Source organism: Apium graveolens, chromosome 6, assembly GCF_009905375.1.
Source record: "Apium graveolens cultivar Ventura chromosome 6, ASM990537v1, whole genome shotgun sequence".
In the NCBI taxonomy this organism is placed as follows: domain Eukaryota; kingdom Viridiplantae; phylum Streptophyta; class Magnoliopsida; order Apiales; family Apiaceae; genus Apium; species Apium graveolens.
This window is the reverse complement of record NC_133652.1, coordinates 38,511,852-38,535,018: the sequence shown is the minus strand read 5'-3', so window position 1 is coordinate 38,535,018 and position 23,167 is coordinate 38,511,852. Positions and strand designations below refer to the sequence as shown.

The window sequence follows — 23,167 nt, the reverse complement described above, 5'->3', positions numbered from 1 at the left end:
TAACACATCTCTGGTGGAACAACAAATCCACCAGAAAAGTTTTTAAGTTCTTTGTGCTCATTACATTTGTGTTTGAATATATATCTGTCTGCATCAGCTTCAAGCAATTCACACACATTTGATCACTCAAACACTTAGCCTTAGAAACTGCTCAAAACTTGAAAAAGTTTTGAGATTTATATTCAACCCCCCTTCTGTAAATTTCATTGTTAGTCCACTGGGAATAACAATTGGTATCAGAGCAAGCTCTTAACATACAAAGAGTTTAAAGATCTATTCTGCTAACATCATGAGTGCACAGAAGAATCCTCCTGCTACCATCATGAGTAGGAAGGATATTGGTGTAAAGATCCCAGTCCTGGAAAAAGATAATTATCATCACTGGAAAGTGAAGATGCATTTACATCTTCTTTCTCAAGATGAAAGCTACATCAACCGTATTGAAAATGGTCCTCACATCCCTCACAAAGTAGCCACAGCTGCTACTGCAACAGTTGCTGTTGGACAGTCCATTCCCAAGCCAAAAGCATAATGGACTATTGAAGACATGGAAGAAATCCGCAAGGATAAGAGAGCCATGAACATTTTGTTTAATGGCTTAGATCAAGATATGTTTGACAATATCATCAATAGCCAAACTGCAAAGGAAGTTTGGGATACTGTACAAATCATCTGTGAAGGTACTGAGCAGGTCAGAGAGAACAGGATGCAGCTTCTTATTCAACAGTATGAATATTTTCACTTTAAAGAAGGTGAATCATTAAATGATACCTTCAACAGGTTTCAGAAACTGTTGAATGGATTGAAGCTGTATGGTAGAGTGTACCAAGTCAAGGATTCCAACTTAAAATTTCTTAGGTCTCTACCAAAGGAATGGAAGCCCATGACTGTCTCTTTGAGAAATTCTCAAGATTATAAGAACTTCACACTTGAAAGATTATATGGAATTCTGAAGACTTATGAACTTGAAATGAAGCAGGATGAGCTATTTGAAAAGGGAAAGAGAAAAGGAGGAACAATTGCTCTTGTAGCTGACAGTGAGAAGATGGAAGCCAGGAATGAGGAGAAGACAATGCCAAGTCTCAAAATTGGCACAAGTAAATCAGAATCAAGCAAGGGTAAAGAGCAAGTTGCTGAGGATGAAGACAATTCCAGGCAGGATGAATCTGATAATATTGAAGAACATTTGGCCTTTCTGTCCAGGAGGTTTGCAAAAATGAAGTTCAGGAAAAACACAAAGTTCACTAAGCCAAACAAAAATATGATGGACAAATCAAAGTTCAAATGTTACAACTGTGGCATTAGTGGACACTTTGCAAGTGAGTGTAGGAAGCCAAATTCTGAGAAAAAGAAATTTGAGCAAGTTGATTACAAAAAGAAGTATTTTGATTTGCTCAAACAAAAGGAAAGAGCTTTTCTCACTCAAGATGATTGGGCAGCAGATGGGGTAAATGAAGATGATGATGTGGAATATGTCAACCTAGCCCTGATGGCTAATTCTGATGAAAATGAAACTAGTTCATCAAGCAACCAGGTAATTACTACTGATCTCTCTCAGCTTTCTAAACATGAATGCAATGAAGCCATAATTGATATGACCAATGAATTATATCATTTGCGTGTTTCCTTTAAATCACTAGCAAAAGAAAACACTAGGATCAAGGAGAATAATATGTTTTTAAGTGATAGGAATGCTGTGTTAGAGGATCAGGTAATTGAGCTTGAAAAGATAAAACTTAAATGATTGACTATTGAGAGTGAACTAGCAGAAGCTGTTAAGAAAGTAGAAATTCTTTCTACACAGTTAGAAAGTGAGCAAGAGGTAATCAAAGCCTGGAAAACATCTAGGGATGTTAGTGTTCAGATTACAAAGGTTCAGGGAATTGAATCATTCTGTGAAGATGCCTGGAAGAAAAACAAAAAGGAGTTAGAATTAATTGATGGATTGTCAACGGATGTGGAATCAACGGATGATGAAAGTTATCCGTTGAAGGAAGAAAAGGAGCATCCGTTGAAGGCTCATCAATTAAAATAGGCAAGATCTTTTAAAAATAAAAATCTCAATAAAAAGAATGATTCAACTCTCAAGAACTTTGTCAAAGAAGGAGCTAGCACATCCAGAGATGTCAGTAAGGTGAATATAGGACACATGACTTTAGATCAGCTAAAAGATAGGCTTAAGTTGGTTGAGGATAAGAAGGAAACTAAAAGAAAATCTAAAAGAAATGGGAAGGTAGGGATTAATAAACATAACAATTACACACCTGATAGGTATGCTTCTAGAAAAAGCCGTGTGTATTGTAAAAGTGTTAATCACCTATCTGATAATTGCAAATCTGTTAAAAATACTCCCATGACTTCAAATCCCTCCATGCCTGACATGTCTATGTCACCTCTGCATGCTATGCCTGTTATGTCTCACCAGAATCCCCATGCACATTTTGCAAACATGCCATATATTAACAATCCTTATTTTACTGCATTTAGTATACCTCAAATGCCATACAATATGTCTATGTGGAATAACATATTTGCACAACCTATGCCTTATCAAATTCAATCAAATGTGTTAAATGATTCTGTGACTAACCCTACACTTCAACCAACCACATCTGAGACCAAGGTTGACCCAAAGTTACCTAAGTCAAAAGATGCAGGAGGAATGAAGTCTAGGAAAAAGACTAACATGGCTGGACCCAAGGAAACTTGGGTACCAAAATCAACTTGATTGATTTTGTTGTGTGCAGGGACAAAGAAGGAATCTATGGTACTTGGACAGTGGTTGTTCAAGATACATGACAGGAGATTTCACCCTGCTCACAGAGTTTTAGGAGAGAGCTGGCCCTAGCATAACCTTTGGAGATGACAGCAAAGGATTCACTATGGGATATGGCTTGATTTCAAAAGAAAATGTCATCATTGATGAAGTTGCATTGGTCGATGGTCTCAAACACAATTTATTGAGCATCAGTCAACTATGTGACAGAGGGAATACTGTTTCCTTCAATTCTGAAGCCTGTATTGTCACAAGTAAAAAGGACAATAAAGTGGTTCTAACTGGAGTTAGAAAAGGGAATGTGTACTTAGCTGATTTCAACTCTACAGATGCAGAATCCATTACTTGTCTTCTCAGCAAAGCAAGTCCAGTTGAAAGTTGGCTATGGCACAAGAAGCTGTCCCATTTGAATTTCAAGACAATGAATGATCTAGTCAAAAAGGACTTAGTTAGAGGAATGCCTCTAGTGGAATTCACAAAGGATGGACTGTGTGATGCTTGTCAGAAAGGAAAGCAAAAGAAAGTATCATTCAGTAAGAAGCTTGAATCTGCAATTGATGAACCACTACAACTTCTACACATGGATCTTTTTGGACCAGTCAATGTATTGTCAATTTCAAGGAAAAGATACTGCCTAGTGATTGTAGATGATTTCTCAAAGTTTTCATGGGTTTATTTTCTTGGATCAAAGGATGAAGCTAGTGAAATCATCATCAATCATATCAAGCAAGTCAACAATCATCCTGATTTCAAAGTAAGGAATATTAGGAGTGACAATGGAACTGAGTTCAAGAATTCAACCATGAAGTTGTTTTGTGAAGAAAGTGGGATCATGTATGAGTTCTCAGCTCCAAGAACTCCATAACAAAATGGTGTGGTGGAAAGGAAGAACAGATCACTAATTGAATCTGCAAGGACAATGCTTGAAGAGTCAAAACTCCCAACTTACTTTTGGGCTGAGGCTGTTAACTGTGCATGTTACACTCAGAATATTTCTCTAATCAATCAAGCAAAATGCATGACTCCCTATCAATTATTCAAGAGAAGAAAACCAACTTTAAACTTTATACATGTCTTTGGTTGCAAATGCTACATCTTAAGGAATCAATCTGATCACAAAGGGAAGTTTGATGCAAAGGCTGATGAAGGAATATTTGTTGGTTATTCTGCTGGAAAATCATATAGGGTCTACAATCTAAGAACCAACATTGTCATGGAATCTGTACATGTTGTGTTTGATGATAAAAAGATTGATGGACTAACAGATGAGGGACATCATGAAGAACTCAAATTTGACAACATTGAGATATACTGTGATAATAGTGAAGATGAGAATGATAAAGAAGGCATCTCAAGAAGAATTCAGAATCTGCCTTTGGATAATGCACAGAATGCTGCATCCGTTGAAAGTCATAATTCAGCTTCCGTTGAAAGAAGCAATGCAGTATCCGTTGAAAGACAAAGTGCATCATCCGTTGAAAGACAAAGTGCATCATCCGTTGAAGTTCATAATGAAGCATCCATTGATCACAGTCTGTCAACGGATAATCAATTCACTTCATCAGTTGATAGAGCTCCCAATTCCTTTCAAAGGATCAACAACTCAGGGGGAGTTTCAACAAATCAACATTCTATCTCACATCATGACAATACTGAGGCAACCTCATCTAGGGCTAATCTACCACCTCAAAGGAAATGGACCAAGAATCACCCCTTTGAACTGATCATTGGTGATGCTACATCAAAAGTACAAACTAGAAGGGCTACTCAAGATGAATGTCTGTATAGTAGCTTTCTATCACAGGAGGAACCTAAGCGAGTGGAAGAAGCTCTATTGGATCCAGATTGGATTTTAGCAATGCAAGAGGAGCTAAACCAATTTGAGAGGAACAAAGTATGGAAGCTGGTACCCAAGCCAAGGAACAAGAGTTCTATTGACACAAAATGGGTATTCAGAAACAAGATGGATGAAAATGGCATTGTCATAAGGAATAAAGCCAGATTGGTTGCTAAAGGTTATTCTCAACAAGAGGGAATAGATTTTGATGAAACATTTGCTTCAGTTGCCAGACTTGAAGCCATCAGAATCTTTCTAGCCTATGCAGCTAATGCCAATTTCAAAGTCTATCAAATGGATGTCAAGAGTGCATTTCTAAATGGGGAATTGGAGGAAGAAGTTTATGTAAGCCAACCTCCAGGTTTTGAAGATCCAAATTTTCCAGACTATGTGTATTATCTGTTGAAAGCACTCTATGGACTAAAGCAAGCACCTAGAGCCTGGTATGAGACTTTGTTAAAGTTCCTTCTAGATAATCACTTCACAAGAGGTACTGTTGACAAAACTCTTTTCTTTAGAAATGTTAATGGCTCTAAGATACTTGTACAAATTTATGTAGATGATATTATATTTGGATCTACAGATGATAAGCTTTGTAAAAAGTTTGCTAAATTAATGCAAAGTAAATATGAAATGAGCATGATGGGAGAGCTAGCTTACTTTCTTGGTTTACAAGTTAAACAAGTTAGTGGTGGAATTTTCATTAGTCAAACTAAATATATTTATGATCTTTTAAAGAAGTTTGACCTAATGGATTGTTCACCTGCAAAAACTCCCATGGCCACTGCCACTAAGCTTGAATTAAACAAGGCTGAAAAGTCTGTGGATATTACAAGTTATAGAGGCATGGTTGGCTCACTTTTATATTTAACTGCTAGTAGACCTGATATAATGTTTTCTACATGTCTCTGTGCTAGATTTCAAGCTGACCCTAAAGAATCTCACTTAGTGGCTATTAAAAGAATTTTCAGATTTCTTAAGGGGACTCCAAATCTAGGAATTTGGTACCCTAGAGAGTCTGGTTTTGATCTAATTGGCTACTCAGATGCAGATTATGCAGGTTGTAAAATAGACAGGAAAAGCACAACAGGCACCTGTCAATTTCTAGGGAACAAGCTTGTATCATGGTTCAGCAAGAAGCAGAATTCTGTTTCCACATCAACAGCTGAAGCTGAGTACATTGCTGCTGGTAGTTGCTGTGCACAGATACTATGGATGAGGAATCAACTATTTGACTATGGTCTGACTGTTGACAAAATTCCAATATTCTGTGACAATACAAGTGCCATTGCCATTACTGAAAATCCAGTGCAGCACTCAAGAACCAAGCACATTGATATCAAGTACCACTTCATTAGGGAACATGTGATGAAAGGTACAGTGGAACTTCATTTTGTTCCAAGTGAAAAGCAGATTGCAGACATATTTACCAAGCCACTTGATGAATCAACATTCACAAGATTAGTAAGTGAGTTAGGTATGCTTAATTATTCATAATCTATGTCATCTATATAATCTGTCTTGAAGCCTGAAATGAATTTGCTGCAAGAACAAAGCTGGCTTTAATTAAGACTTATCCTATCAACGGATATTCTCTATCCGTTGAAAGCCAAAATTGTTATATCAACGGATGTTCATTATCCATTGAAAGACAAATACATTTCTGGTAATTTTATCCTTCAACGGATAAAATGGTGTTGTTCATCAACGGATAACTATTTTCCTTATCCGTTGAAGTGTCACGTCAGTTACTATAAGTGAGTCACAGCTGTTGATTCTTTTACTCAACCGTTGATACAGATATACAGTGTTGTATGTATTTGTATTTAAGGTAGTTTTCAGAATTTCTACAGTTTTATTTATTCTTGAACGGCTGTAACTTACTTAAAAGTATCATTTAATCATTTTATTTATGTTTTAATTTAAGAAAGTATAAAAGCCCAACTGAACTCTTATTCTCACTTTACGCTTTCTTGCAATTCTTATTCTCTTTCTCTCTAAATTCTCAAGTTTTTCTCTGCAACCTCTACTCACAACAATGGCACCAGTAGTCAAAATTATGTCTCAAACAGGATTTGTTTATGAAAAGAATAATTTCATAGCCTTGGTTGAAAAGAATGAAGCCCATTCTGATTATCACAAGATGATGGACTTCATCAAAAACTGCAAACTAAGCTATGCAATGCTGGAAGCCCCAACCATCTACTGTGAGGTGATTGAGGAGATTTGGACAACTGCAGAGTTCAACTCCACAGATATGACTATTGCCTTCTCTCTCAAAGGTAAGGACTATTGCATTAATTGTGATGATATACAATCTTGCTTTAAGTTTCCAAAGTCAAGTCAAAGAAACCTACCTCTGTTGTTTCTCAAAAGACAACAGTTGTAACAACTACCATAAACCCTGAAGGGAGTGAACAGGATGTGAGTGGTGAGGGGAGGGGTGAACATCAAAAAGCCCCCCAGGATAAGATGGGAGAGGTGAGTGGTACCCAAACCAGCCAAGCCACAGTCTCTCAAAAGACTGTGGTGGTTCAAAAGGAGTCCAACACATCCCTAGTTGCATCCTCCCAAAAGGTTATAACTATTGAAAATAGTCCCCAACCAGGGACACAGAACAAAAGAGGGAGGGACACTGAAGCCACACATTCACCATTTAAAGCCTTTTCAAGGAAGAAGAAGGCCAAGACCCTAGTTTCCACACAAGGGACACACACAGCACAGATACATCCACCTGTATCTGTGCCTTCTCAAATTCAGCTTGATGTGATTCCAGCAAATGTGGAATCACAGCCCCATTCTCTCAATATAGAAACACACCATTCATCAAACTCTCCAACACCCTCTCTGGATGTGGATATGATATTCACATCAATTCCTGATTCTCCCTCATTAAAACTCAGGGAGGAGCCCCACTCAAAACCTGGTGATCATCATCTTTTAGATGATTTGTTGGATCATCAGCCAATTCTTTCAGATGTAGTTGCAGAATCCGTGTCACCACACTTAAAATCAATCCACACAGATTCAACAATTATGTCACTTTCTATATCTACATTTTTTCCTTCTTCAACGGATATCTCTCATCCGTTGACAAGTGGTTGTTCTTCAACGGATAAGCTTAACAGCAGTTATCCGTTGATACCATCAGTTTCCACTTCAACGGATATTCCCTAGCCGTTGATGGTCTCTACACACTTAACAGAAACAATTCCAACTGTAGAGGACATGGCAACTGTACAATCACTTTTAGGTTTGAGGGAAGGGAGTGATCTTTTGAGTGAGAGGCTGGGTTGCTCCCAGGCAAAAGGAGAGGTTGAGAGTCACCATATGTATGCTATTTCTTCCAGCATGGCAAAAGTGAGTGAGAGGAGTGCCATCTTAGAAGGTGAGGGTGAGGGTGTGAGGGTGTGTGTGAGCCAGGGGGAGCCCCTGATGCAAGAACAGAGAGAAATTGAGAGAAAGGCAGGTACAGAAGCTATAAGGGTGGATCCAGCCATTGCTAGTGAGTTAATGAAAGTGGATGATGCAGAAAAGGAAAGACAATTTCAGCAACATTACAAAGCTGTCATTGATAACATTTCCTTGGATGCTGACACTTTTACTCACCCTGTTTCAGCCTATCAATTATTGGCTGCACAGGGCAATGTGGAGGCAGAACAGACACTACACATTGTACACACTTCAGAATCTCTTCTCAGAGACAAAGCTGCTGTCAACAGGCTGCCTTCTCAAGCTGGTGAGCCATCTGAAGAATTTGGAGTAAATTCTAATGATGATGACTCTAATTATTTGAATGAGAGCATGAACTTAGGGGGAGTAGCAGACCCAAGTTCTGTTCCTGATCTTCCTGAATGGGCATGGGCAAAACCATCAACACCAGGAGAGTTTGGTGTCACTTTGGTCAGACAAGTCATGACAATTCAGAAGGCCCTTCAGGAGACTCAAGATGCTGGTACCAAGGCAATTCTTCAAGCTCATCTGGAATCTCTGCATCTCTTGCAGTTGCAGCATTACCAGCAAAATCTAAGTGTGGATGAGCTCAAGCAGGACATTGCTGATCTGAAATCCTACAATGCTGAGAAATTGGATTCAGTTATACCCTATGGTACTATGCAAGATTTGTTGGGGAGACTGAGGAAAGCATCTGATGGTGAGAAGAGGCTGGCCAGATTGGAAGATAGGGTTCAAATCATTGAAGACTCTATGGTCACCATTCTTCAGAATCAGCAAACTCAAACAAATCTACTCATGCAGCTGGCAAAAGCACAAGTCTTGACCCCTACCCTTGATGATAACAAAAAGGGGGAGAATAAAGGGGAAGGGGAAGGAGAGCCATCTACAACAGTTCAGATTTCTCAAGTGCTAGTTCCTGTCATCACAACTTCTCCAACTATTCAAGTCAAAGGAAAGCTAGATGGAATTGATCTAATCCAGATAGCAGCAGCTGAATTGCAAGTCAAAGAGCAAAGGAAGAAGATTGATGAAAAGATGCAACTAATATTTGGTTCTACAAATTCTCAATCACAATCTGTGAAGCATAGCACAAAAGTGGAATCAATTATTATGGAACTCAAGCCAGTAGGGAGGCATAAGGATGGAGAAACTTCTTCCAAAGATCTGCAACCTATGGTTCTCAATCCCAATAACATATCCAATAAGGACTCTACAAAGAATCATCTAAAAGAGGTGGATTTTCCTCTTCCAAAAGCTGATGAGGACAAGCTTTTAGGTAGAAGTATTGCATATCTCAAAGAGACCATGGATGAGGCTGTAAGGAGAAACATGGCTATTATCTTCAGAGAGGGAAAGAGCATATGTGTGATGCAAGGACATCCCAAATTCTCAATAGCCAAGAGGGAAGAAACCAAAAGGTTGAAGGAAGAAGCCAAACAGCTAAAGGCTGACAAAAGAGCATAAGCAAAGCTTGAAAAACAGCTAAAGTCAAGTCAGGCTGAAGAACAGAAAGAAATTGAAGATAAAGGTGAAGATGAAGCTATGGGGGACATGGTTGGTACTGAGATGGAGGAAAGAAGTAAGGGAGAATGGCAAAAAGGGAAAAGAAAGAAGGTCAATGCAAAGAGAAAAAAGGTAGATAAGACTGAAGAAACCCAATCAATATCCAAACCACTACCCTCTATTCCTGAACCCATTGTACCTGACCCCTTCATGAATATTCATGGTGAAACAATCATTCCCAAGGAGGAACCAATTGATTGGGATACCATCAAATTGCCCACCTTCCTAACCTCTTCTCCACCATCAAAGAAGCAGAAAAGAAGAATCAAATCAACACCCTCTAAAGCCTCAATCAAATTCACACAGAAGCCTAAGCCTAAACCTCAAACCTCTAAAGATGATTATGTTCACATCTGTGACATAAAAGAATTTTCAGACATTGAACTCTATCTGGATGAGCTGGAGGAAGTAAGGGGAATAGCTGCCTACAGACAGCTACCAGAAAGACTAGTGTTCAAATACAAAGGAGCTGGGGAAAGAACATGGCCTCTTCACAGAATTCTGAATGAAGGCTACTCTACCTTGATTAGAGTCCACTCAGCCATACAAAGGGATTCTGGCTTTACCAGGACTGCCAAGTCTGAGATTCTCAACAAGATTGCCAACATAAGGAAAACTTGAAGGGAGCCCAATGCTTTGCCTAGAACTTTACTCATTCAAGAAAGAGGAATTACAATTCACAAATCACCTCATTGGTTGATGGAGTTCAGAGACAACAAAGGAGTCAGAAGATTTTTCAGAATTGAAGATCAGCTAAAGATTGCCAGTAATGAAACTCTCAAGAATATGCAATCTAAGTTAGATATCAATGAAGAAGATGAAGCTGAATTCTACAGACAACTTCAACTTCAAATAAAGGAGAATGACAGGAGGCTAGGAAAGAAAACCAGGGATCAAAGGAAAAGAAAGTAATTTGCTCAGGCTAAAGGAGCACCATTGGAAACAATATAATTCTTCAATTCCATCTCAGCATATACATTTTTGTAGCACTTTTGAATTTCTACTTTATTACAGTTTATATATTTGTTAAGTGTTTTGTTATCATCAAGCTAAACCCAAATTTATGCCTACAGTTCTAGTAGACATAAATAGGGGGAGATTGTAAGGAATATGTGTATTAGTTTGATGATAAGTTAAGCAAAATACTTAAGTAGAAATCTAGTGTTTGTAGCCTCAACGGATAAGACCATCTTGGCTATCCGTTGAAGGAGTAGCTTTACTTAGCAATAAGTTTAGTATTGTAGCACATTTCACTCTCTGGTTTCAAGCTGTAATTCTTAGATGTTGTTAGGAAATAATCAGTCATGTTGACTACTAATGGATGTACAAATAGGAGAGCTAATTGTAAATATTTCATGCCTTGTAATTTTGTATAAGTGAAGAAGTGTCAACGGATATTGAAGACCTTCAACGGATAAGAAACAAAGCTTCAACGGATGTCTCTAATGCTTCAACGGATAATATCCATCAACGGATAAGTGCTTCAACGGATAAAGACTTCAACTGATAATGCATCAACGGATAAAGCTTCAACGGATAAAGCCTCAACGGATAAGGCATCAACGGATGAAAGCTTCAACGGATGCTTAGTTCATTAGCAGTTAATAGTGACAATTCACAAGCTGACAGAGGCACATGGGTTGACAGAGACATACTGGAATGTGGAAGCCTCTAGGAGGAATCAAGAAAATACAGCATTTCCATTCTGATACAAACAAGGAAGTATTCAAAGATTTACATATTATCCTAGATTGCATTGGATAGAGAAATGAAGAAGAAACATGTGAAGAATCTTTTCAATTGTATTTTACAGTTTGTCTTCACTTGTAAACTTGGTGATATATAAACCAAGTAGCAGCTAGTAATTAGATATGAATTTTCCTGAGCTGTTTAGAAATATCAAAAGAGAAAATCATCTAGTTTGTAATAGGAAGCAGCTGTGATTTAATTCTTTGAATCACAGATTTTCTGAAATAACACATCTCTGGTGGAACAACAAATCCACCAGAAAAGTTTTTAAGTTCTTTGTGCTCATTACATTTGTGTTTGAATATATATCTGTCTGCATCAGCTTCAAGCAATTCACACACATTTGATCACTCAAACACTTAGCCTTAGAAACTGCTCAAAACTTGAAAAAGTTTTGAGATTTACATTCAACCCCCCTTCTGTAAATCTCATTGTTAGTCCAATGTGAATAACATGACGACTGTTTCATTAACTACATACTGTGTGTTCCCGATTGTCATACCAGGCAAATGGTTGGAAATTAAAAAGAAAAAAAATAACTGGTATGACAATCTGATAGTCATACCGATTGTCATACCAGTATAACATATATGAATTAAACCTAATAAACTAGAAAGACAATCGATAGTCATACCGATTGTCATTCTAGTACAAAATAAAAAGAAATATATTTGATATAAATTTTATTACTAGCAAGACTATTGATAGTCATACCGATTGTCTTGCCAGTATAAAATTAATCTGAAAATAAAATTAAACACACATATATATATACTGAAATGACTTTCAGCAAGACAATTTCAATTGTCTTGCCGATTGTCATTTCAGTAATAAAACAATTATACACAGAATTTACACCTACAGTTACAGAATATAAAAAAAAAATATTTCAGAAATAATTATATTTTATTCCAAAAATAGATTTCTGTTGAATTTTAGCAAATAAAATTCATAGAAAAAGAATTTTAGAGAAAATAAAATATTCTGAGATATTAAAATTAACAAGTAGAATAAATAAATAAGGTAAGATAATAAAACTTACATAGAAATAAGCAAGAATTATGGAAAATATGATAAAATAATTTTGCAATTTGTAAATTCATTCAAGAACATATTTCAGATATTAACAAGTTTAATCACTAAAGCTATTCAACATACCCAATTTACCAACTAATCTGGTAAATGTTGATTCATCAAGAGGTTTAGTGAAAATATCTGCTATTTGTTCTTCTGTTGGAACAAAAAATATTTCAACAGTACTATTCATGACGTGCTCTCTAATAAAATGATACATAATGTTAATGTGCTTGGTCCTTGTATGCTGCACAGGGTTGTTCGTGATGGCTATTGCACTTGTATTGTCACATAGAATAGGTATTTTGTTCAATACAGAGCCATAGTCCCGTAGCTGATTCCTAATCCACAAGATCTGAGCACAGCAGCTTCCAGCAGCAATATATTCAACCTCGGCCGTTGAATTGTTCCTTTTCCTAAGTAAATTAAACATTCAGGGTTATGACATATCCGAAATTCACCTTATAATATGAATTTTCCGATTTACAACATAATTTTAAAGTTTGCCCTCTAGCATTTTCAAAAACCGCAGTACGTACTTACAATAATTCAGCTATAAAAAATATCTAGGGATCTGATGGCAACCAACATTTGCAGGCATATACTTGACGCATAAACATACAACTTTTATCTTGACCGATATGAAATGAGGCTTCTAACCCTTTCAAAACAATTTCCCAAAATATGACATATAATTTGGAAATCAAAACGCTGTTGCGCGCACTTTACTCAAGCATTTCTAATAAATTGAAAAATTATATTTTTAATACCAAACTATTCAAATTTTATCTTGATTCTTCGAGACAGCTTCCATAGAAATTTCAGAACAAAAACAGTTTACTAACCCCATAAACGAAATATAAACATATTAAGCTATCACACACAAATTTTTGCGTCGCGCTTCTTTCACTAAAATTGAGATAACTTTTTACTCGTAACCTCAAACGACGCAAGGCTAGCGTGTAAATAAACTAGAAAGCAATTAGAACAATTATAGCATAAAGGCACTGTCTAGAACAGCGCTCAACTGGCCCAGAACAGAAAAGTAAAATAGGGCAACAGTTCGACAAATTAACAATTTCGTTGACGCACTAAACTAAGCCCTTCTTTATACTCCCTTTACACTAACCAACTATTACCCTCGAAAAATATATAACCAAAAATAAAATTGAAAAACAATCCTTAAACATAAAGAAACAAGGACCAAACCTTAAGGATTATACCTCACAACAAGCTATAAGCTCCTCCCATAACTCAACCCAAGATCAGACAAGCTTAATAACAATCTTTCTCCAAATTCTCTACATAACCCTAACTCCCCTTTATCTCCAAAACTCAAGTAAATCACATAATCATCCATACACACACATACAAACATATATATACAAGCTATGACAAGAGTATTGGAGTAAGAATTGAAGAAGAAAAATCATGTGAATATGTATATATGTGTCTCTATACGAGAGAGACGAGAGAGACGAGAGAGAGATATGAGTCGAGGGGCCTTTTCTACACTGATTCTCCTCCCACATCTTAATATATTTTCTTTTTATCTATCTTATTGTTTGTTTTTTTTACTTAAACTTACTAAATAAGATTTATTAAAAATTAAATAAAATCTATTTATGACCTTTACTAAAATAATAATTCAAATTCTAAAAATCTCTTCTTTTTTTCTAATTATAAACCCGTATTAAACCAACAATTTAAATCTCAGAAATAAATATTCCATCCAATTTAATAATACAATTAAAAACATATTTTACAAATAAATAATATATAAAACACTTAAAAATTAAAAATGCATTTACATGTATCTTTCGGGCAGGAATGTTACACTAAGTATGCTAGTATGCTATTTGTGTTTGATGTGTCACTAATCCTAGCTTACGGCGTTTGGACATTTTTAAAATCGTACATACGTGACATTAATTATGAAAAATATAGCAAATATATTTATAGCTTTTCCTGATCATAAAATAAAAAGGAAAATGCTAAACTCCTTCTAGAAGGTTCCAAAGGCCGAGTTGTCCGTCCCATAATTGAAATTGCATCTCAATGCAGAACTAAAAAATGAAGCCTGAGTTCTATGAAGTCCACCTTTTTATCGGAGTTCTCGGAGTTCATCTACGTTCTGCAAATAAAATATATTGTAAAACGTGTTATTTTGCAAAACATGTTACACAAATAGCATAACTTCAATAAAATCATGCAAATCTCATATATTTACGGTACAATATGTATGTTATGCAATATGTTCTGCAACATGAACATTTATGATGTTCTGCAACATGAACATTTATGTTCTGCAAACTAAACATGTTTTGTAGAATATATATTTTTGCAATGTTCTGCTTGTAAAATGTATGCAATCTACAAGATTTTTGATAGAATAGTGATGTTTGTCGAAAAATAATATGTTTTGCAATATTTTAAGCTATATTTTACTTGCAGAATATATATGGACTCCGAGTACTCCAATTAAAGGTGGACTCCATAGAACTTTACTCGTTATTTGGGTGAAATTTTTGAGATCAGTAGCATTAGTCAAATAAAAAAAATTAAAATTCAAAAAAATTTCAAAATATATTATAGTCTATATATATATGAATGCAAATGCTTTCCAGAAAAAATAAGAACTAGTGAATTATTGTTTTCAACCTGTTATTTGTTACTTTTCTTTCCTTTCTGTGCCGTTCTATTTCTTTGGTTTCTCCGACTCCATGGCTTCCATTCATGTTCCCCTTTTCATAATTTTGCTAATTGTTTCCACTCATTGGTTCTCCACTTTAGGGTCACTTGATAGCTTGCTTCAGGTCTATGGATTACCCCGTGGCCTTTTTCCTGAGAACGTGATAGGCTATAACCTTGACCAAAACATGGTTCTTGAAATTGAACTTGAAAAACCATGTCTTGCCATGTTTGAGAATTTTGTGTTTTATGAAAAGGTGGTGAAAGCCAATCTGCGGAGAGGAAAGCTCTTGGACATTGAAGGATTTTCAAACAAAGAGCTTTTTCTTTGGTTACCTGTAAATAAAATTATGGTTAACTATCCTAACACTGGCGTTGTTATGTTTGACATTACGGTGGCTAACAAGACTCTATCGTTGTCCCATTTTGATGAACCTCCTTCCTGCCAATCTCAAGGTGTGAAATCACACACACGCACATTCATTTCTATATATCATACTAAGTATATGATTTTTAGGTGATTCTTCCGGTGTACAGTTGGTTGATTTTTTAGTTTGTTAATTTTGATTTACCATTGTTTGTGTTGGTTGGTGTTTCAATTTATGGCTACAAATTGCGAATTAGATAGTATGTTTTGAATTGAATTTTAATTTTGATTTGAACATTGCAGGTCAAGTGCCATCGAAGCACAAAAAAGGTGACAACAACAAGCTGCAGGACTTGGGTTCCGGATCTGGCAGTAGAGTGAAGAAGGTGGTCTCTAGTGTTCTAAATTATTACTTTTAAATCTTTTAGCAGTGTTGTTTGATCTCATGGGGTGTTGACATTTGTTTAAATTGTCTGGATTTAGAAATGGAAGTGTGATTTGTGATATCATTTGACACTGTTTTACAGTGATACATGCATGTTTATGCTCTAATGGCACCTAACCTGAAGAAGATGAATTTGATATCAGTCCTAAGTTTGTTGCTCTAGAGATAAAAGAAATGATTACTTTCTGTTTTTTTAAAAAAATTAAATTAATTATGATTAGATAAAAGTTTGGAATATACAGCTGTAACAGCTGTGTTATTTTGTTCTTATTATTTACATTTTAATATATTCAGTCACACCTAATAATAAATTTTGCTGTGTTATTTTGTTCTTATCATTTTAATGTATTCAATCACACCTAAAAATAATATAAATTTTGTTCTTATTTATTACATTTTAATGTATTCAATGCATACCTAAATATAAATTTTATGAGTTTGTTACATTGTTGGAAAAGAAATGATAACATCTTTTTTTTATAAATCAACCAAAATATTATCAGACAAAAGTTAATCTTTTACGTTTTAATGTATTGTATCATATCTTAAAATCAATTTCAAATTTGAGAGTATCTTTTTTTTTCTTCTCAAATTTGCAGGTATCTTTAATTTATATTAGTTTAACATTTCTTGTTAATATTATATAATATTTAATATTATATATATTTTTATATGAATATAGCATTACAAATTACAATACTATAATTATTTTCTCATGCATGTGATTTATGTTTGGTAAATTATCCTTATATCTTTTTTTAAAAAAATGGACCTAATCTATAGAAATAAACAAACAGTCCAATTTCATAAGAATAAGAAGAACCGTAGTAAGGAATTATTATTTTTATTTATTTATAATTTTTTTCGGAGAGATATAAAATCTCGAATAAAGATTGTACCGAGATACAAAAAATAAAGAAGGGAATTTTCTTCATACAATAGAATTTATCATCTAACCGAAGGTCATGCATGATGGCTCCGGAATCTTAGACATAAGGTCTGAAGAGAAAACACCCAAATAAATAAAGAAATATGATCATTTATCTGGAGTATATGCTCGAGCAGACTACTTATAATTAATCCAAATCTTCGACTTTCGAATCTAGTTTAGCAAGTATCATATTCAAAGACCACACCTGAATAAAATAAAAAAGAATTTAATCACTTAAATATATTTTGGTAAGAGATATAGATCAATTAATACTGAAATTCAATTTAATAACATAATTATATAATAGGTAGAAATATTAACATTTATGTAAAAATCTAACCAAAAGAAATTCCTTTAGTTAGACACAAATAAGCCAATATAATTGGCACTCAATATCCTCTAAAAGGGTCAAATATTTTGCCACTAAAATATCACCCAAAAACAAATGAGACAAAGAGAAATATTAAAATAATAAAAGAGAATATTATATAAGATTATAAAATTTATTATAAAAATAAAAATACATATAATACATAGTAATAAAATCTAACCAAAAAAAAACTTAAGTTAGACACAAACAAACCCAATAAATTGGCACATAATTTCCTCTAAGAGGCCAAGACAACCCAAATAAATTGGCACATTATTTCCTTTAAAAGGCCAAGACAATCCAAATAAATTGGCACATTATTTCTTCAACCCAAATATATTGGCACATTATTTCCTCTAAAAGGCAAAAATATATCCTCAAATAGGCTACCCATAAAAGATACACATAAAAAGCCTTCAATCAAAGCACTCATTAAAATTATCTATCAAATTAAATGATTAATTGATTAACTATCAAATCAATTTAATTAAATCAATTAACAATTGACTATCTTGCCCCCATCTTCCTGCACCTCCTTTCTCATCCCCACCCAACCACTCACCAGCTTTCATGGCAGCAATGAAATTCCGACGAACTCGGAACCCTGATTTTCTTTCCGAGCTCGACTCACCCTCAGCCGATCTATAAAACTAAATAATCTGTTTCTCCAAATACGAAACGGAACCCAAATTTCGGCCAAACCCCGATCATATCATCTCTCTCTTCTTCATCTCTCTCTTTCTTTCTCTCTCGGCTGCTACATCACACAAAAGAACACCACCAACGTCATCACCGTAGCGGTGGTAGCTTCGATGCCGGAAAACACACACAGACCACACCGTACACCCATGGTCGCCGCTAAACATATTATTAGATATCTCCCATTCGGTGTCTTTGAGTAGCGGATGTTTCTCTTTGGGTTGTTATTTTGGTTGCCTTCTGTTGTCATATATTTTTGAAAAAACTTCCTTTCTTTTAGTTCTATTAACCTCTATAAATATTGAAATCTTTGTACCGTAGTACGAAATTATTAACCACATAATAACAGTGGAAAAATTTAAAATAATATTAAATCCCATCATATAAGTTGGCATATCTATCTATACTATATTATAATAGACGAAACATTAAAAGTTTGGTAGTCGGTCGGTTGGTACTTGCTGAAATTACTTAATTACCCTTACTAATTAATATACAATTAAACTAATATTAATTTAAAAGGCGACTTCTCCTTATAATTTCATACGAAGACTTCTCCAATAGTTATTTTCCCCGTATCAACGTGGTTCCAACATTAATACTGCAACATCCCTCGGTTGATCGAAGCCTACAAAATTTTTAAGAATTACCTTACTTTCTTTTGGTCACGACACCTTACTTATATATGTATTATATTAAAATATACATATAGTTTGTTAAGTTTTGGATCCGTAAATTCAATCTAAGAACCCTAAATTTTGGATCCAATTTAGGACTTTTATAAATTGGACATAGTTTGTTAAGTTTGGTGTCATAATATGAGTGTTGTTGATAATTTAATCTTCAATTTGACTACTTGAATTTTAAATTTGGATATTACTAACACCTTCAAAATTATTTTGATCTGTATGAATATCAAGAACCCTATTTTTCTGATTTTAACGGCGTTAGAATCTTTTTGACTAAAAGACTTACATTAGAAATTTCAAAAGTTAAGTGACCCGAAATACGTAATCTTTAGTTTAGAGACTTAAACAATAAAATTTCAATAGTTTAAAGACCCTAAATTTAATTTTCTCTATAAATTAAAAATATTTCAACTGAAATACATGACCTATTTAATTAGATCAGTATATATTTTTCAGAACCTACAATGTTTACTCGATTTATGAACTTTTTTTATTTTAAAATGCAATTGTTAGTAATAGTTATTATAATATAAGCAAAGATATATTCGGCAATAATTATTCATATATATTTACTATTTACAATATAATTATTAAAATAATAAAATAAAAATAACATAATAATAATTTAAAACAACCGTGCATCGCACCGGTTTTAGGCTAGTATAATTGTAGTTTGTTAATTAATAGATCAATTACATATGTTCACAGAAGAATCTAAAAAAGAGAATAGATCTATTTTATAAACTAGTTGTGCTAAAATAATTGAAATTAGATGTTTTATGAAAACACATTTAATCATGATAATTTCACAATTTTATTAAATTACATATAAACTATTGTTATCTAAATAAAAATTAAATATTTTGTCACATGATGTATTACATTTATTATTATCATCGTCATTATCATCATCATCATCATCATTATTATTATTATAATAATAATAATAATAATAATAATAATATATGTCTATAGTTATAATTTATATGTGAGATAAACTACTAATATAGTTGGTCATCCCAAGACATGATCAACATCTTGCTTAATTAGCCAAGCCATTAGTCTGTTTATCTTGGTAGTACTTCTAGCTGGGAGTGATGATTTCAAGCAGTAACTCTTCTATTCTTTCAGTTGCTTGCATGCCATCAGCCATCACCTAAAATCATATAAACAACATGAAAGATAATTAATGTATTTCTCAATTTGTTTGCAGATACACAAAGTCAATGTAACATTTCCTGACCTTAAAATATTTAGATTTTTGAATTTCAAGTAGTAGGAAGAAAGGAAAACTCCACAAAAAATTTCACTTTTTTAGAATTATTTTTAGAAACCACAATATATATTCACTTCTTTAGTTTTTATATTTGCATATATATACCTCAATATGTGTAGTAAGAAGAACTGCTCCTTTTGAGGTAGTAACACTCAGATCAGCCGGAACAAATCCAAGGACAGTCAGGGCTTCAATTATTTTAGTAAATCCGCCTCTTGTTTGGTAGAAAAGTAGCTTTATCCAGAGCTTATTTGTGTCAGTTTTTGACACCTTTACTTCAGGCTATGTTTAAATCAAAGCAAAAAAAAAAGTAATGAGCACACAAGTTAGAACACTTGCATATATTTGCACACAGTTTAATTGGTACGATGTTATACTACATAGTAATTCAGAATCACCTCTATTCCCCAGTTTTCCATTTCTTGTGCAGAAACAATCTCAGTTGACCTCTCCATCTGTTGTTCATGATCATTAATTATTGCCTCCATTGCAAGAATTTGATCACTAAGCTTTTGTACGTGACTCTTTAGCTCATGAATGTAATTGATGGCATCTGTTATAATGGCTGGCTTTGTCATCTGAGAAGTTGAACCAACCACTTCAAATTTCATTATCCCAAGAGACAAATAAATGTGTGTTTAATAAATAGGAGAATTCATTTCTTACATCTGTGATATTTGGAACCAGTGCTCTTAGTTCTAAGAGTCTTGAGCCTAGTTTTTCACGGCGTCTCCTCTCTGCCAAAAGATTTGGGGACTTGAATTGATTTGAATCGTGATCATCGACTGATTGCCTGCTACCTCTAACCATTCTTCTCACACAGTAAATTCCTTCTTCAGACTTGTAAATTAACTTAATCCAGTAGATTATATATAGAGAGAGAACTACAGGGTAGATCTAGTTAAAGCAAAATAGGAAATTAAGTTAAATGAGGTGGATCAGTTAGTTTGTTTTAATAGATGTCGCTCACAATAGAAACATTTTTTTATGTGTGTGTAAGGAAGGAGAGGATCTTCTTGTTATAGCTTGTACGCTAAATCATCCCAATTGTTACTTTTTATAAGGGAGAGACAGTTACTTACTTGGGTCAAGTCCTAAGTTGTTGGCAGTCAAATAATCATAAGATGCACATGACAACTAGTTTCTGTTAAAATATTTCATTTTAAAATATCAAGAAAAAAGTTCTTAGTTCATCTTCTTCTTCTGCTCTACTTTGATGGCGGTAGTTTTTAATTATCCTCTTTCAAATAAAGAAGATATAGTTGATGAAAGTTGAGCTTAAGTTTTTGCATTAATAGTTATTCAGGTGCATGTCTGTGTCACAGCATACTACAGTTCATAATCACAGTCACATTTGTAAAGGCTATTAGATTTAAGATTACCAAATAAACAATGTTGAATTGATACACATATGATGTCGACGGTGAGCACATGAATAATCCTGGTGTGCCCAACCATCATCACATAGGTCTGCATATCTGTATTATATGTGTAATATTTATGCTCATTTAATTTGATTCTAATTATTCATTTCTTATTGAATAACATAATTTCATAAATTTTATTTTCTTAATTCAAGTAAACATACAAAATCAGAAGTGATATGATGAATTATAATTAATTCATCTCTACTCTCACTAGAGTAATACAAATTTAAGTAGTGAACAAATCTCCAATTAAACACGATAAAGCATAATTGTCAATTAAAATTAATATGAAAAACGGCGACAAAAGACCCCCGGTTGTTGTTATATTATTAATGAAAAGAAATATTATTTTGTCAATAGCTATACCAAAGTTTACCATCAAATATTTTGCCCAGACAACTCCATAGATGATTCTTGTTTTAGCTCCCAACGAGAGTGAACAAATTAATTCACTGACGTACAACATATATATTCAGTTAAAATATTTTTAAATTTTTCTAAGAACGTCAACTTCACAACATAACTAAAAACTATCATCTAAACATTGTGTGACGGTTCCTGATTGACACCAAGGTTAAGGTCGTTTAATAGATCACCAAGGAATTGACCCCATTTTGTAGAATCATCTGGGAATGAAATTGACAAAAAAGTTTAGAGTGAATTCTACTTCTTTTACATAAAGCGAATCGGTTCCGTGATCTGTTCAGATGAAAAAATTTACATAAATATAAGTTTAAGCTAGTATAATTCTTCACTGCTACATATAAATTATAATCACAACAACATAGTGGTATGTCTTGATAGAACTTCTAGCCGCAGGTAGTAATGATTTCAAGCAATAACTCTTTGATTCTTTCAGTTCCTTGCATTCCATCGTCCATCACCTAAATCGATATGTCAAAAATTACAGATAATTAATATTGTGCTAAGAAAATCAATTTGTATGCCAATACACAGTTTAAATCATGGAACACATGCAGCTCAAACTTGTATCAGTACTGCAGCTTGAAGTTGAAGTGTTACTCACTCACTCCATGTCTTGTAATTAGTGATAAGGACATTTTTTCATTTTTCACAATCTTACTGGGACAAAAGAAATAGATATACCTCAATGTGTGAAGTAAGAAGAACTGCTCCTTTTGAGGTGGTAACACTCATATCAGCTGGAACAAATCCAAGGACAGTCATGGCTTCAATTATTCTAGTAATTCCACCTCTGGTCTTCTGGAAAAGGATCTTTATCCATAACTTATTGTTATCGATTTTAGACACCTTCACTTCAGGCTATATTTTAAACAAAATTAATAACTTAGACCAGTCTACTTATAGAATTTATGACAAAAACAGTATAAAACACACATGTAGTCACTTTGTTATTCATTGTTCAGAATATAACCTCTATCCCCCAGTTCTTCATTTCTTGTGAAACATCAACTTCAGACCTCTCCAGTTGTTGTTCATGCTCATTAATTGTTGCCTCCATAGCAAAAATTTGATCGCTAAGCTCTTGTACACGGCTCTTTAGCTCATGAATGTAACTGATGGCATCGGTTATAATGGTTGGCTTTGTCATCTGAACAATGAAATCCCGCACTTTAAATCATATTAAACAAAAAAAATAGATATAATTACAAAGACGGATTACTTATTACATTAGTGATTTTGGGAACCAAAGCTCTTAGCTCTAACAGTCTTGAACTTAATTTTTCGCGGCGTCTCCTCTCTGCTTTAAGGTTCTTGGATTTAAACACTTCACTATCATCATCTGAGTGCCTGCCTCCTCCCATTCTTCTCTCGAAGTCTGTTTCTTCAGCCAT

The 23,167-nt window shown here is 34.2% G+C and overlaps 3 protein-coding genes across 3 annotated transcripts; 1 reads left to right on the top strand and 2 right to left on the bottom strand.

Annotated features, from left to right (window-relative positions):
• The first annotated feature begins 15,178 nt into the window (after window positions 1-15,178).
• LOC141664924 (uncharacterized) lies at window positions 15,179-15,932 on the top strand. Its single transcript, XM_074470881.1, has 2 exons — window positions 15,179-15,602; window positions 15,817-15,932. Exons 1-2 carry the CDS (start codon window positions 15,179-15,181, stop codon window positions 15,930-15,932), a joined length of 540 nt encoding a protein of 179 aa, XP_074326982.1.
• A 3,696-nt stretch (window positions 15,933-19,628) lies between these two features.
• On the bottom strand, window positions 19,629-20,829 carry LOC141664352 (transcription factor DYT1-like). The gene is made up of 4 exons (XM_074470286.1): window positions 20,590-20,829; window positions 20,322-20,501; window positions 20,029-20,205; window positions 19,629-19,803 (listed from the first exon to the last, which is right to left on the bottom strand). Exons 1-4 carry the CDS (start codon window positions 20,731-20,733, stop codon window positions 19,732-19,734), a joined length of 573 nt encoding a protein of 190 aa, XP_074326387.1. The 5' UTR covers window positions 20,734-20,829; the 3' UTR covers window positions 19,629-19,731.
• A 1,330-nt stretch (window positions 20,830-22,159) lies between these two features.
• LOC141664923 (transcription factor DYT1-like) lies at window positions 22,160-23,167 on the bottom strand. The gene is made up of 4 exons (XM_074470880.1): window positions 23,003-23,167; window positions 22,747-22,923; window positions 22,458-22,634; window positions 22,160-22,234 (listed from the first exon to the last, which is right to left on the bottom strand). Exons 1-4 carry the CDS (start codon window positions 23,165-23,167, stop codon window positions 22,160-22,162), a joined length of 594 nt encoding a protein of 197 aa, XP_074326981.1.